This window comes from Elephantulus edwardii, unplaced genomic scaffold, assembly GCF_000299155.1.
Source record: "Elephantulus edwardii isolate Elephantulus edwardi_28Jun2011 unplaced genomic scaffold, EleEdw1.0 scaffold00014, whole genome shotgun sequence".
Taxonomy (NCBI): Eukaryota; Metazoa; Chordata; class Mammalia; order Macroscelidea; family Macroscelididae; genus Elephantulus; species Elephantulus edwardii.
Window position 1 is genome coordinate 13,523,848 of NW_006399764.1, and position 16,796 is coordinate 13,540,643.

General features: G+C 42.3%; 1 protein-coding gene across 1 annotated transcript in view; it reads right to left on the bottom strand.

The window, feature by feature from the left end:
• ADAMTSL1 (ADAMTS-like 1) overlaps nucleotides 1–16,796 on the bottom strand; it is a 431,835-nt gene that overhangs the window by 136,002 nt on the left and 279,037 nt on the right. The window contains exon 16 of the mRNA XM_006881351.1: nucleotides 16,410–16,620. Within this exon, the coding sequence (XP_006881413.1) occupies nucleotides 16,410–16,620 (211 nt within the window). The remainder of the gene's footprint in view (nucleotides 1–16,409; nucleotides 16,621–16,796) is intronic.

Genomic DNA, 16,796 nt, shown 5'->3' on the forward strand with positions numbered 1-16,796 from the left:
TCCTGCCTCAGGTCCTCTGCACTTCCTCTTCTCTCCCCTCGAAAGAAGGTTTCCTGACACCTTCCTTAGTGTTTCCCACTTTGCATCACTAGACGTATTCTAGCAGCAGAGATGTCATATGTTTGTTTCAATATAACAGGTGTTTGCTAAGCAGGTTAGAGAGAGCTTTAGTGGGTAAGGAGAAGTGCTGCCAACCCAAAGGCATATGGTTCAAATCTACCAGCTGCTCCAAGAAAAAAACGATGGGCAGTTTCCTCTCATGTGATTTACTGTTTCTGAAAATCGGTGGGAGGGTCATCTACAAGGCAGTTCCTGCTTGCTAGCATATGACAAGCAAATAATGCACAAGATGCCAAGCTAAGTGCTTAAAAAATGCTTCAGGGGTGGAGGGGGGGAGATAGCTTTTTAGTCTCAAGACTTTGGAGACCGGGGAAAAATATAAGAAAAAACCACAATAAGCAATAACAGAAGGTCGGAGATAGTAAGCAGTAACAATGGATCAGGGCAGCACTGCAGGATGAGGCATTACTTTAGATTAGGCAGATCAGAGAAGGATTCTTAAGGCCGTGACTCCCGTTAGCCTAGAGCCATATACACGCGGGATTTCATCACATGTGACTTGAAGAACGCTTCAGCCATCACAACAATAGAAAGAAGGGTACAGTGACTGGGCAGTCGAGAGTGTTCTGAGCAGGGCAGGTGCTTGACTGGGCTTTGGAGGTGAGGTGTTAGGGGAAGTAAAGTTTAAAAGAGGAGTCAATTGAGGTCTAATATACAGGGTCTTATAGTTCAGAAAATACTGGGGATTCCCATGTGGTAGGAATACTGTATGTGGGGTGGGTGGTGGTTTTTAAAAATTTCTGCTGGATTTTTCTATGTCTGTTAGCAATATTCCATTTTTCCTTGTCTAGGAAAATAAATCCAGTTATTCATTGGTTTAAATCAGTGCTACAAGAAGAAACTTTTATACTACTAAGTGCTTGAGAATGCCATTCAAAATAAGCTCCCGCTGTGATACTGAGAGGGAGTTTTAGTGGCCTTGTGGCAGGAAGCTGCTCTGCGATCCTAAACATGGTTCAAATCCACCAGCTGGATGGGCACTCTCCTCCCATGCAGTTAACTGCCCCTGAAGCCCTGCTGGAGGGTCAGCTATGGGTTGGTTTTGAGTCATTAGCAAACAACAATGGCAGTGTTACATCTTTAATAAAACACTAGGATTAAGTCAATCCACCTGGAAGTTTCTTTTATCCCCCCCTACATTCTCCTTTTCTTCTTTAAAAAGCAATGGCTTGTGTAGTTTTTAGTAAATGACCAGGGTATGAGCTGAACCTCTTGGGGGGGGCCTTTTATAACAGATGCTGGGTATGTGACATTTTGATAGGACTCCTACGTATTTACAGTGTAGTGAGAATATAATGCATTTTTCTGTAAGAAAAGTAATAACCAAGGAGGACTTAATGACATAAAATCATTATCTGTTAAGCTAAAATGACATTAAACAACTTTTCATTTTCTTTCTGTAATTCACAGTCAAATTCCCCATGAGTCTTAGTGAATCCATCAGGCACAAGGAACATGCTGGAGGAATTTGTTACCCAGTGATTGACATTTTAGGTGCTGTATTAGTAAAGTGGATTTTAGGGGACAGATCTTGCCAATGTTTGAGGACTCAAATATTCTTTCTCAAAGTGTTTTTTTTTTAAGCAGCTGGCTTCTGCTTAATAGGAACAAATCCTCCGAAATAAATAAGTTGTTGAATAAAGAGTTTGCAGATTCAGGCTGGCCAATTAGAACTTATTAGTGAGGCTGGCAATGAGGTCATATGAAGATTAATTTTCTTCCTCTTGCAAACTGAGGGAACAGATGGTGAAAATAATTTGCCTAATTTTAGGGGTGGAGAGGCAATGCATTTGTCCTATAGAGTCTATTTGGGCTTGATTTAAGAGGCAGACCTTTAGATAATCCATCCTCCCACGCCCATTTAGAGGACTAGTGACAACATAGTGACAAAGGGCCTGCACTCTCTCTTCCCCCAACACAAAAATTAGTTTGATGTAGAGATAAAGCTCTCAAGGGATTTTCACCACCTAGAAGATTTAAGTTCAAATTCCTAAGAATACCTTTCAAGTCTCTCACACTCTAAATTGAGTTGCACTTTCCAGCCACATTCTGTGCAAAGTTGCCATGTAAAGCAGGGGCCCATCAGCCCTTCACTGGATACACAGATTTTATTTTCTCAGGTCTTTAATTACACTGCTCACTCTCTGATCAATGATCTTCACCTCTTTGTCCATGTAGAAACTTTCAGGATCTTTTAGAAGGTCCAGGTCAAAGGGTACTTATTCATTAAAGACTTTTGTCAGTATGCCTACATCATGGGGAAAATTCATCACCAATTTGTGCTAAGTTATTACTACTACTAAGATATTTATCCATCACCTCCCATTCCACCCTAGTCTAGAAGGGTCAACACATCTCCTACAAGGGACTCCTGTTGTTGTTATGTGCCGTCGAGTTGCCTGTGACTCATAGCAACCCTATGTACAACAGTCCTAAGCCCTGCTCTGTCCCTTACCAATCTTACTGTCTCCGACATACCTATCCCCATTACCTCAGTGATGGAATCAATCCAATTCATCGAGGTTCTTCCTCTCCTGTGCTGTCCCTCCACCCTCCCAAGCATGACGTCCTTCTCTAAGGACTGATTCTACCTTGCAACATGTCCAAAGTATGTCCGATGAAGCTTCACAATCCTCCAAGGAGCAGTCTGGCTTCACCCTCTCCAGGATGAACTTGTTTGTTCTCCTAGCAGTCCGTGGTATATTCACTATTCTTCTGCAGCACCACAGCTTAAAGGCATCAACTCTCCTTCTATCACCCCTAGTCATTGTCCAGCTCTCTGATGCGTAGCAAGTAATTGCAAAGACCATGGCCTATATCAGGTGCACCTTAGTCTCCAGACTGACATCGTTGCTCTTCAGTACTTTGGAGAGGTCTCTGACAGCAGACTTTCCCAATGCAATTTGACTTTTAATTTCCTGGCTGCTGGTACTAGGAGTGGGGACTGTAGAGTCAAGAAAACTGAGGCTGTCAATAGTCTGAGTCTCTTCATCATTTATCATGATGCTGCCAGTCGGCCCAGTGGTGAGAATCTTTGTTTTCTTGATGCTGAGCTTCAATCCATATTGAAGGCTGCAGTCCTCGACTTTCAGCAAGCAGGGTTGTGTTATCTGCATAATGCAGACTATTGATGAGTCTTCCTCCAATCCTGATGCCACACTTCTCTTTATAGATCCCAGCCTCCTGGATAATCTGTTCCACATATAGATTGAAAAGGTATGAAGATAGAATGCATCCCTGGCATACGCCCTTCCCAATTTTGAACCAAGCAGTGTTTCCTTGCTCTGTTCTGACAACTGCCTCCTGGTCCAAGTATAGATTTTGCATTAGCACAATCAAGTGTTCTGGGATTCACATTCTTCTGAGAGTCAGCCACAGTTTGTTGTGATCCACCAGTCATATACCTTTGCATATAGTCAATGAAACAAAGATAGACATTCCTTTGTACTCTCTGCTTTCAGCCAAGATCCATCTGACATTACCTATAATATCCTTAGTGCCACGTCCTCTTCTAAATCCAGCCTGCACTTCAGGCAGTTCTCTGTTGATGTGCTGTTCCAATAATTTTTGGATAATCTTCAGCAGAATCTTGCTTGCATGTGATATCAATGATACTATTGAATAATTTCCACATTCTACTGGATCACCTTCAAATCTTGGACCACCAAGCACAGGGGCAGAAGGGCAGAGTACAGTGGTACAACACATGTGGCAGAAGGTGGCTCAGCGGATCTCATACCATGCAGGTACGAATAACTATGTCTCCCAGAAGCCCGTGGGTCAAGCCCACCTTCAAATTTGGGGGCCCTCATACCTTCGGCCCCCAGGCCAGGAAGACAGCATTATATACCAAATCTATAGGATTTATCAACCTCCCCATAGCATAATTGGAGGAGAAGATGCCCTGAGGCACAAGAAGTCAGCCCTGGAGCAGACGTTGAAAACTCCTTAAGTCAAGAGATACTGCCCACGGAAGAAGAAACTGGCAGTAGCTTGAGGCATTATGAATCGCAGAAGCCCAGAAAGATTGACATATAGGCCATCACATCAAGGGCTGGAGAGAGGAGATTGATGCTGAATGGAGTAGGTGGGAGTAGATGTGAATGCTGGTGACACAGGGAAAAGGGAGGCTGAAATCACACCTGGTAAGCAGAGGGACAACACGGAATCCTGCTGTTGTCATTAAGTGGACTATGACTCCATAGCTCACAAACAACAGATCTGAACCTGGCCCTATCCTGCGCCATCCTCTAATCAACATGCTTGAGCCCGTTGTTACAGTCTGTGTCAATCTGTCTCGTTGAGGATCTTCTCTTTTTTCTGACACTGCACCTTTTCCGTGTCTTTTTCCAAGGACTGGCACTGCCTCCTCACCAGATGGTCAATGTCTGTGAGACCAAATTTCACCATCCTTGCCTCTAAGGAGCACCTTGGTTACACTTCCTCCAAGACAGATTTGTTTGCTCCTTTGACAGCCCGTGGGATTGTCAGAGTCCTTTAGCAACACAAATCACAGACACTGATTGTCCTTAGAAGGAATAGCACATTATTTTTATCTACCTCCCTCTATACATACGGGATTATGTGCTTTTTGAGAAGAGGAAATTTATGAATATTTATATCCTCAAGTGCCTAGTCTAATGTCTGGCAAAGAGTAGGCATTTCATAAATGCACAGGGAACCGATGATTAGATGTATAAAAGAATCAAAATCCCAAATGTTTAAATAATGGGAAACAAACATTCAGTTGACAGGCCAAGCATCTACCTTTGATCAGGCTGTTGTATGAGACAGAAGCTGCTTCTAAACAAGTCAGCAGTGGGAGTGAGCCAGCAAGAACATGTGCTCTGTTGGACATTGTGACTTGCTGGGTATGGTAGTCATCCATGTAGCCAAGGGAATACAGTCCAGGCACAAGTTCCTAAACATGCTGTCTTGACTCTGCTCACAAAGATGATTGCTTATACAAGTTTTACATGTGTTTCATGATACAGTTTTGGGATTATTTGTTATGAGAAAAAGCAAGGAATACATAATAAGGAAAATTCTGAAAGTTATGTTTCGGGGGATCTATATTTTAAAGGATCTACCCATGGTTAGAACATTACTAAATTCTTCCTGTGCTGACACTTTTGACCCCATCCAGATAGTTTCTTTTGCTGAGAGCTGAGGTAATTTTCTTGGTACCTCAAGTTATACTGCTGAACCCAATTCTTTCCTAAGGCCAATTTTCCAGTTTCAAAATAATGGACTATGCTTAGAACTTGTAACTCAGGTAAGTAATTCATACATTCATTCTTCCATCAAACACAAAGTACCTGCTGAGTAACAGGCATGATGGTAGGTGTTAGGATATTAAAACACATAATGGTGATGGTTATACCATATGATAAACATAATTAATGCCACAGACTTGCACATGTAAAAGTGTTGAAATCACACATGTGTGTGTATCTGTCATCTCTCTCTCTCTCTCCCTTCCTTCCTTCCTTCCTTCCTTCCTTCCTTCCTACCTACCTACCTGCTTACCAACCAGCCATCTATATATGTCACAGTTGAAAAAATGTGACTTAGGTTTGGGTACTTGCAGTTCAGTGTGGAGAAACAAGTTAGTATAAAATAGAAGGAATATAAAGGAGTGTGCTATTAAGTCTTTAAGGAAAACGAAAAGAAGGTTCTACAGAGGAGATGAGGCATGAGGAACTGGTCCTGTAGGTAGGGAGCACTGGCCCTAGGACTGTGTGTACACGCTCAAGGGTATGAAGGAGTCTGTCCTGTTCAAGAAACTGAGAAAGTGGAACAGAGAATTCACAGAGAAGAGTAGTTAGAAAATGAGACTGAGGAGTTATATGAGGGGCAGATGGCGAAGGGTTTTGAGCATAATCGTAAAACCATGGGGAGCCACTTAAGGTTTTAAAGTATGGAATAACATGACCCAGTGAGGACAGAATAAACCAGGTATAATATGCCAATGGGCTCTGAAGAATATTGCTCTGAGCAGTATTAACAGACATGCCACAGAGAAAACATTCAAACAAGTCTGTATAGTACTGCTCTCTGTGCCCCTCTCTGAGGATTCTCAGAACATACTTAAATTTAGAAAATTCCTCAGAGGTTCAGTGGTAAAACTCACCAATGTCAGGTTAGGATCTCTGGGTCAGAATTAGACAAATGAATACAGAGAGGATCAAGGAAAAGGGTATTTGCAGTGATTTGATGAGCATACCAAAGACAATGGGAGAGGGTGAAGAGGGAAGAAAAGGGTGGGGGAATCTAGAAGGTACGGGACTTGGACGTTGACTGAGTATGAAGTATGAATGACGTTGACTGAGTATGAAGTATGAATGAATTTCAGAGTGGCTCCAGGTTCTAGCTAGGAAGCGGGATAGATGGTGGTACCATCCACACCACACAGTAAATGAAGGAACACCAGATTTGCTGAGGAAGGGGTGGGTAGGCAGATGGATTGTGTTGTGAGGTATTAGACCTTTGGCATTTAGACATAAGACGTATTAGGTAGTTGTTGGTACATAGGAACTGATGCATAGCTAATTCTCTAGAGATTTTTCAGAGGCTATAGATTGCATAAGAGGAGTATGTCCTTTCTCCTGAGTAGCAGCTGGTGGATTTGAACCACCTGCCTTTGAACCGGCAGTGCAACTCCTTATCCATTAGGCCACCAGGAAGTTGGAGATAGGGATTGATGTAGAACAAGGTTCATAACTCTCACTGAGACAGACTGACACAGTGACTGCAACAGTGGGCTTAAGGACAGCAAAGATTGTGGGGATGACTTAAGATCAGCAGGGTTTTGCTCTGTTGTACACTGGGTCGTTACAAGTCAAAGTCAGCTCATTAGCATGAAACAACTACTTACTACCTTGAACTGAAGTAGGGCCTAAAGACACAAAGAAAATTGAACTTTCCTTGTTGTTAGATGCCAACAAGTCGAGTACATCTCATGAGTGAACCCATGAACAAAAGATCTGCATCCTGTTCTATCTGGCACCATCCTCACACTGACACAGAAGAGCCCTCTGCAGCAGTCACCGTGTCCGTTCACCTGATTGAGGGTCTTCCTTTCCTTCACTGACCCTCCACCCTTCCCTGCATCATGTCCTTCTCCAAGGACTAGGAACTCTTAGGAATATGCCCAAAGTATGTGAGGCGAAGCTTCATCATTCTTGTCTCCAAAGAGCACTCTGGCTGTACCTTCTCCAAGACATACCTGTTTGTCCGTTGGTAAACCACATTTTTGCAATGAGAACAAAATTTCCACCTCAAGCGCTTTTTAAAGTAATATTACTTTGCTATCTAATGTCTATTAAATTGTCTTAAAGAACACTGGAGGTTCAAGGAGTATACCGTGCATCCTTTATACATAATATTCCTGTTACTATGTGACACATCAGGCTGCATGCTAAAATCAGAGCAGTTGTGCCAAAGAGTTTTCTCTTATGAAAAAAGGAAAAACCCAAAACACCCACACATGAAATTTGACTTTTGATCTCTGTTTGCTTAGGGTTTTTTTTTTGTTGCTTGTAAATGTAGGCCTGTTTTCTTATGAAATACAATGAAAATATATTTCATGATAATGAGATAAACATGATAATAGATTTTTTCCCTCCTCTGAGACTCAACATTTTAAATGAATATCATCTTTAGCTTATGTGGATTTATATTTTAGTCACTGGAATGTAACAAAACTGATGACACTCACAACTCTTTCTGCCAGAATCCAGTCCTCTGATGCAGACCAAACACACGCTTTTCTTTGTGTGTTTAAAGCTAGAAAATAGTAAATACATTCCCAAGCACTGACAATTCCCTTTCTTCCCTTTACTATTACTAGCAGGAACTCTCCTCATAAGCCTTTCTTACACAGCTCAACTACAGGCATTATGAATTCCAACCCTCATTTTGAAAAAGCAAGTGCATAGGGAAATGGCAACATAATTACAGTTTTAGGCAAGGGGAGAGGCTAGGGGTGGTGGCAATTGGTTTGCATCTGCACAGATGTGTGCAATATGTGTGTATAGCGGGGAGGATGCAATCATGAACATAAACCATAAACAGTGTAGGAAAACAGAAACTATGCTTTGGAGTGGGACCTCCAATTCATTCAGTCAAACCCTTCTGGTACCTTATCCCCTCCCCCATTACTCTTTTAAATTTATGTGTTAGAATCAGAGTGAGTAAAACGAGCACTGATGCATATGCTGCTCATAGAATCTAGGGATGGGGCAGCTTCTGAACCCCAAGGACCTCTTGCTTGTAGAGGTTAAGTGTTTACCCACAACATAGCAGACTGTGATGGGGTGAACCATAACACTCCAACATGTCTATGTCCTAATCCCTGGAACCTGTGAATTTGTTACCTTCTATTGCAAAAGAGATTTCTGCAGATGTGATTAAATCAGAGATCTTGAGATGAGGGGATTATCCAGGATTATCTGGATGGGCCCACTGCAAGCACATGCGTTCTTGTGATTATGCAGTAGGATCAGAGTCAGAGAGAAAAGACAGAGGACAGAATCAGAGGCTGGAATGATGCGCTTTGAAGATGAAGGAGGGAATCATGAGCCAAGGAATGTAAGTGGCCTCTAGGGGCTAGAAAAAGCCAGAAAATGAATTCTCTCCCCCCAGAGCTTCCCTCAGAAGAACACAGGACTGTCAACACGTTGATTTTAGCCCAGTGAGATGGATTTCAAACTTCTGACCTCTGTAACTTTAAGGTGATAATTCACATAGTCTTAAAGCACTATATGTGGTAATTTGTCACGGCAGCAATGGGGAACTAATTGACAGATGAACTGCTCTGGATATAGGTAACAAATATGTCTTTTTCTAAACTGCTGATTTTAAGGCGGATACACTTCACAATTTAATACTGTTGAACAAACAGTGAAGAAGTCTTGGGGAAGCTGCATTGCACAGAGGAGTAGAGAATGGGTTTTGAAACCTACAGGGCCCGTTCCCATTTAGCAGCTACACAACTTTGGGAAAAACCCAGCCTCTCTGATGTGTACTGGGTCATCATAAGGATTAAAGGAAAAGTCAAGAACTGGTGGGATGTGGTGACTAAGAGTTAGGATTATGAAGAGAGAGCATTTTGGTCTGAATCAGTGTTAACTTTACCATCTTCAAATGCCTCCTCTATGAAAAGGATTTAGAAAGTAATAGCTATCACCAAAGGAAAACCCAGTCAGATCTACTGCCTTTGAGTCGGTGAGCCTTTGCCTGGTGTCCAAGGCTGCAGATCATTATGGGAAGAGACCAACCATCTGTCTTCTGGGGAGGTGTTACTGGATTCAAACTACCAACGTTTAGTAGTCCTATATGCAATTCATCACCAGGCCTCCTACCAAATAAAATCTAAAAAAACCTCAGACTCATTGCTGTGGACTTGGGACAGACTCCCAGTTGCCCCTCCATTTGGCTTCTGAACCTGTAAATTGCACAGGAGCCAACTGCCCGTGTTTCTCCTGTGGAGCAGCTAGTGGATCCAAGCAACCAGAGGCACACCACCTTAGGATTAGTAACACACCTCGTTACAGACCAGGCTGCCAGAGCTCCCCTCCCAGAGCATGATGATGTTGGTGCCATGAGCCACTGAGGCTGAACTGACTCACAGCTGACCCTCCAGGAGGATATCAGAGGCTGGAGACGATATCCACGGATGGATAGTGACTACCTTTCTTTTATGGAACAGCTCCTAGATTTGAACTACCTGTCTTTGAGTTGGCAGAACAGTTCTTTACCACTAGGCCACTAGAGCATCAAATGAGACTTCATAGACAATGTTACAAGCCAGGCATGCTTAATACAAGAACCTGGGTGGCAAAGTGCATTGTGTGTCGGGCTGCTACCTGAAGAAGTTGTTAAGTTTATAGCAGCTGCTCTTTGGGAGAAACATGGGCTGTCTCTTCCTGTAAAGATTTAAAGCCTCAGACATGGAAGTTTGCCATGAGTTGCAATCAACTTGGAAGCAGTATCTTTCTTTATATTAATATATAATAAGCTCTGTATAATCGTCAATGTTATGTATCAAGTTGGAACCGACTCATAGCTGACACTCCAGCAGGTTTTCAAGGCTGTAAATTGTACACGGAGGAGATGACCCATCTTTCTCCCATCGAGCAGTTGGTGAGTTTAAAGGACATTTGAATTAGCAGTGCAATATGAACCACCATTTGGTTTTAAGAAGACTTTAGGGGTTATTTTTGGTTTAAGCTTTAAAGAACCTCTTAGGCTTATAGTTTCAGGTGTTTGTTCACTTTTCCTTGCTCTAGAAGTTTGGAGTGCAGGAGAATTTGAAAACCTATTCTTCATTTCTCCTTATTGATCAGCACTCTGCTACAGAATCCTTGAACGATGTTCATGTGGTTTTAAGGGTTTATTGATAAAAATGGCTTTCCTAGTCATTGCTGGACTTTGCCATGTGGATGGGTAGGACGATGTGATTAGGGTGTGTTAGCCTATCCACTAGAAGGATTGGCTAGTCTTACCATTAAATTGAGGAGACCCAGCAGCAGAACGGAAGAATTTTCCCCATCAGCAAAGAAGCAGCAAGGGGACATAGTGCATCCTTTGGGGCCAGAGACTCTTGCAGCAGCCCCACTAGGACTTTTAGGATAGCAACCATAGCGGCCACAGTGGAACTGGAGACCCAACACGAGACAGAGCGGACCTTGGGACTGCTGTGCCACAGAACCAGAGCTAAGAGCCTTTTGCTCAAGTTTGTTGGAGGACTGGGGTGGCAAGAAAGCCATCATTAGCAGGACTAATGATTAGCCGAGCTTTGTAACAATGGCCTAAAGCAGCAAGGCTCAAGTCTGTGTGCACATTTCAGAAGCTGTCCTGATTAAGTGATCATGTTTTGCTACTAACCTGAATTATAATCATTTGCCTTACTTAATATGGTTTTGTGTACTCTGTGAGCTATCACTTCAAATTTTTAATACAGTAAAGCCATAATACTGGTTGGAATGAGTAGAAAGAAGTGTGGTAGTGTCGGGACATGTATGACCTCATGGGAATTGGCTTTGTGTTGTTGGTGGGGACAGTTCCCCTTTCTGGAGTTAGTCAAGGTTAGATATGGTTGTCCTTGCTTAGCCCTTGCTCCTTATACAGTTCAGTAATGATAGCTGGGCATCATCCAGTTCTTAAGGTCTCAATACAGAGGAGGCAATTATGCATGGAATTAGTTAACTGCATATTGGACATCCCCCTTCAAGTCCTTCTTCCTATAATCTTCCTGTATATATTTCCAGATAAACAGAGGCCAGTTGTTGTAACTTGGATAGCTACTTGGAATCTCTTAATACCTCATGTCCCATTCTACACAATTAATTAGGAGATAGAATAAAAGCATTGAGCAAGTTACTAGGCTAATTAACTTGGATGCTCCATGAGATCGTGATCCTAAACTTCCAAACCAAAATCCCAAATCCCATGACGATTTTGGTTATATGAAAGCAGCCTCAGTAGCTTCTTGGGGTTTTATTTGCTTTTTTCAATTTTTAAAAATATGGCTATCACACAACTTTTGCCCATTCAACATTTTACTGTTGTACAGCTTATTGACAACAATTACAATAGTCAGCTGTGCAATCCTACCCTTAATCATTGCCTTATTTCCATCACATTAACTCCCTTTACCCCTGGTTATCTTTATGTCTTACAGAGAAGCATTTGAGATCCCATTCTTCATTTATTCTCTAAGGAATAGGTTGTAGGATAAGTTTTGAAGAATTAGAGACCTCAGTATTATTCTCTGGTGGTTGTTGTGTGTGCTGTTGAGTTGGAATCGGCTCACAGCTGACTCTCCATTGGGTTTTTAGGGGTGGTAAATTGCACAGGAGGAGACTGCCCATCCTTTTCCCAGGGAGCAGCTGGTGGTTTAAAACCGTGTACCTTTAGGATTGCAGCACAGTTTCTTAAAACTAGGCCACCAGAGTTCATTCTCTGGTAGACGTAGACCTCTGCAGCTAACAGGAAAAGACTATGAGTCCCAACAAACTACATGAGAAATTATGGCTAATGAGGTCTATGAACTGTCAACAATTGGGATGTGACTAAGAGAATACACTAACTGGCTGCCTACAAGAACAACCAGGCAGCCTGGAGACCCTAGAGTTATGATACTCCATAATCCTGCATAGTGACTTCTTCTAACAAATGTCTAACAGAACATAAAGAAGGGGTCTAGGAAAGGACGTATGAAGAATAATCTAGTTTTCCTCCCAGTTTTAGAGATATACTTCTTAAAAGTGCTCAAGGATATTTAAACAGACCCCGTGTACCAAACGTTTAATGTGTTTTCTCCGGAGGATAAAAATGACTGGTGGCTGTCATTTTTATGTTCTGTATTTTTTGTTATTATTTTTTAAGATCTTTTCACAGTCATTATGTAGTGGGTATGGAAGTATAAACAAGATACTTTTTCACTCTTCTACTAAAGTGTCATCATTGGCTCACAGGATGAACTTCAAAGAGCTATTTGCTATTAGTTTCTTGATTTGAAAAATAGACTTAAATCTGGCTGATCTCCAAAAATTTCTTCCTAATGGAAGAGAAACGAGAAAGCTTACAAAATAAATTACTGTCTTAATAGACCCGAAATACATAAAAAGTGAAAGCATATTTGGCTCTTTGAAAATCTGCTATTTCAAACAGGATATTATCTAAACGCCTACCTCTTGGAGGCAGTGGGCATGGGTGGTGGTGGCAAGAGACCAAAAATAACCTAAAAGTATTCTGGTTTGAAAAACTGAAAAAACAAGATAGATATATACCATTATTTGTTAACATATGTCTATTGAAAAGTGGTTGATGCATCAATGAATTTCACTGACTGGTCAATATTAAGAAATATAGTCATAAAGCCGGAGTGGCATCCACTTCCTAAACAACTTGCCTCCAGAAACTCTATGAACTTTGTTAACTGATGATAGTTGCAGAGGGGCTTCAGGCCTATCATTCATAGGGTCGCAACAACAATAAAGAAATGTTAGTGAAATAGAAAACCAGAATTTTCAGGGCCTGTGGGGAGGTAGTTTTAGTCTCCTCTTTCATTGTCTTATTCAATAAACATTTTACCTACAGCATACAGTGTACCTAATAGTAGTAACACAGGCCAATACTACAAGGGCTTAATCTCTCCAAAGTGTTTACAAAATAATATTTTTCTCTATGGATATGGACATTTCAATAGTGGATGCTGATTAATGTTGATGTGGACTAGTAGGAAAATTAAAGGCTATGATTTACTCTAACTAGACGTAACTTAGAGCAGTGATTGTGAGGATGGCCAGGATAGGGCATCAAGCCTCTCAAATGTTTTTTATAGGTTTGTTATTAGTTGTAGTCAATGTAATACAACAGTAGACATAGTTTAGGGAGCTCTGTTGTGTATTCTGTAGAGAGTGATGGCACTGCTAAGCCAAAGGCCAAAGGTCACACCTCTCTGCTGGTTCAAATCCACCAGCAACTCTGATAGAGAAAGATGGGCAATCTTCTGTGAGACTAACAGCCTCAGAAACCTGGTGGAGGATAAGCTTTGAGGTGCTTCTGACTAGGTGACAATGGATTTAATATACATCAAGGTGTTGCTTGGTACTCTCAAGTAAGAAACAACTCAGCTGTCTCTCCAGTGCCTTTTCAGAGGCAGGATAATTGCTTGGGATGAGACTGCTCTTCTTTCTCCCCCGGTGGATTCTAACTGTGTGCCTGCACTTTAGTCACTCAGCTTCTTAGCACTCAGTTACCAGAGCTTCCTGTATACAGTATGCTGTGGTTGATTGCTGTCGTGATGAGCACGACCCATAGTGACCCTATGAACAAAAGGCCTGAAGCCTTTCTAGAACTATATCATCCCTGAGGGCCCTTTCAGCCACAGCCATCACACTCACAGGCTCTTGTATCATAGAAGATGCCACTAAAACAGGATTGATAATCAAACCTAGATTTGCTCGCTATGTGAGCCCACGTTTCTTCAGACTTAAGATGAGGGTAGTCTACTTTTCAATGCTGAGTGAAATATCTCAGCCACAAAAGGACAAATACTGCGTAGTGCCACTGTTGTAAAACGGGACTGATATTGGGGTTGGAGGGAGACTGAGTAAGATGGGATAAATAATGTATACTGCATTAAGACAGAAAAGGAAGAGAACTGTCTAAGAGGGATATGTGATTAGGTATTTTTGTCATGACAGGAGACCAGAATGAAGGCTGAATAGTGGAGTGGCCCTGGAGGGAGGGATTGTATAACAATGAAAGAATTTTTCTTTTACTTTTCAAAGAGAAGAGTGAACTAGGGGGGAGGGTTGGGAGCAGAGAAAAGTGCAACAATGAATGAATGGAAATCCAAAGTCTCTGTAAATTTTCATTAAAATTAAAAATAATAATAATAATAAAGTAAAAAAGAAAAGAATACACTAGAATTGCTGTCTGGTGCCACTGAGTTGACTACAACCCACAGGGACCCTAAGAAAGATAGTCAGATGTGAACCTTTCCATATCCTGTACCATCCTCGCCGTTTCTGATATGCCCAAGCCCATGGTTACAGTCACTGTGTCAAACCATCTTGTTGAGGGTCTTCCTCTCTTTCTCTGACCCTCCCCACCTTTCCAAGTATAAGGCCTTTCTCCAAGGAGTGGCCCCTTCTAGCAACATGGCCAGAGTCTATGAGATGAATTTTCATCATTCTTGCTTCTAAGGAGCATCGCCTTGGTTCTTTTGCCAGTCCATGGGATTAGTTACGTAATAATATTGATTTATTAGGAAAATAGTAGTCCATGAAGAACAATACCCAACGTCAAAATCACTGTCATTGCATTGACTCCAAGTCATAGGGACTCCAGAGGAGAAGGATCCCATAGAGCTTCCAAGATGGCAGGTCTCTATGGAAACCGGCTGTTGCATCTTTCTCTCACCAGCGGCTGCTGGATTTGACTGCTGACCTGTCAATTAGCTGTCGTGTCAACACCATGTCACCAGGAAGCTGGTGGGAAAAATAGCCCTCACTATCATCAAGTCAATCCTGACTGACTCTAGGATACTCCCCACCGGGTTTCTAAGGCTGTAAATCTTACACAGGGGGCTCCAGTGTCCTAGTGAGTAAGAAGTTGTGCTGCCAACCCAAAGGCAGACAGTTCAAATTCATCAGCTACTCCGCAGGATGCAATTTACAGGCTCCTCCCATGCAAATTACAGCCTCTGAAAACCCACTGGGTCCACTACAGTCGATTCTGACTTGACTGCAATGCTCTGAGAGAAATATTACTTAAAGAGATTGCTCATTTTTCTCCCATGGAATGGCGAGGATTTTCACCGCCGACTTTTCAGTTAGCAGTCTGACACTTTACCCACTATGCCATTAGGGCTCCTTCCATCGGTACATAGATGGTCAAAATTTATTATACCCTCTTCACTACCACAAACTGTCTACCAGTGTGCACGGAAGCTGCACTACAATCCTGAAGGCATGTGGTTCAAATCCACTAGTTGCTCCGTAGGAGGATGGGCAGTCTCCTCCCCTGCAATTAAGTGCCTCTGAAAACTCACTGGAGGGTCCGCTATGGTTTGGTTCTGACCTGATGGCAAACAACAACAGCAACATTGTATTTAAGCTCTGAAAGAAAACACAGTGAGTGTTTGTAGATGTGCTAGGTGTCAGCTGTCTTCTCACGCTCTCCTCTCCGATGCCCCTGAGTGCTCCAGTGAATCGGCTGGTTCTGCCCGTTCACTGTGAAGCAGCCTGGAGGCATGGTGGCTGCCTGGACCTTGAGCCCGCTCTCAGCACCAAGGCCAGGCATGGAAGCTGCCGTCTCCTCTCCTACGTCAGATGATTACATAATTTATCAGCAACATCCAAACACCTTGGAGAGCAAAAACCTGAGATCGTATCTCTCCACTTTTCAGACTTTTGTAGTCCTCTAATCATCTAATAGGAGGAAAATGATAACAAAAAGTTTTATCCAAATTATTCATCAAGTCCTATTGTGTTTTTTTTTTCTTTTAAAAAACACACAAAAAGATTATTTAACTGATGCTTGGCAGTGTAAATTCATTTTAGATAAAATATGAAAATAAACACATGTGCTTTGTCATCAGAATAGAGGCTTTAGAATGAAGAACTGCAAATGTTTTTCCATCAAGGGACAGGTAGTAAATATTTTAGGCTTTGCTTGCGATATCATCTCTGTCAAGATCAGGTGAGGAATCTTGAGTCTGGAATGAGCAGCTGTAAACAAAGCTCCCATGCTGAATAGACCCCTTGACTCACCGGCTGCCACTGTCCAGGGTACCAGGCTGGAGGGCAGTTGAATCGGTTACAGGCTTGCACAGTGCTGGGCTTCGGCTCATGGCACAGCTCGTCAGCCAGCATCACCGTTTCATTCAACTCCCTGGAAAGCAGGTGGGAGCAGTGGACCGCTCTGGTCTGAAGGCCAACCCCACAGGTTAGACTACATGCACTCCATTTGCCAATTTCCCACCTGAGAAGAAATCAGAGAAAGAAAGTGTCAGTATCTTTGTAGACAATGTTTCCCCATGAAAGGAAGTGAGAGTTATGCATTGAGTAAAAACACCCCACCAGCAATGTACAAAGTTCTAGCACAAGATCTTCTGGAAACTTTATCCCAAACCTAGAACCCATCTTTTCCCTCTCATG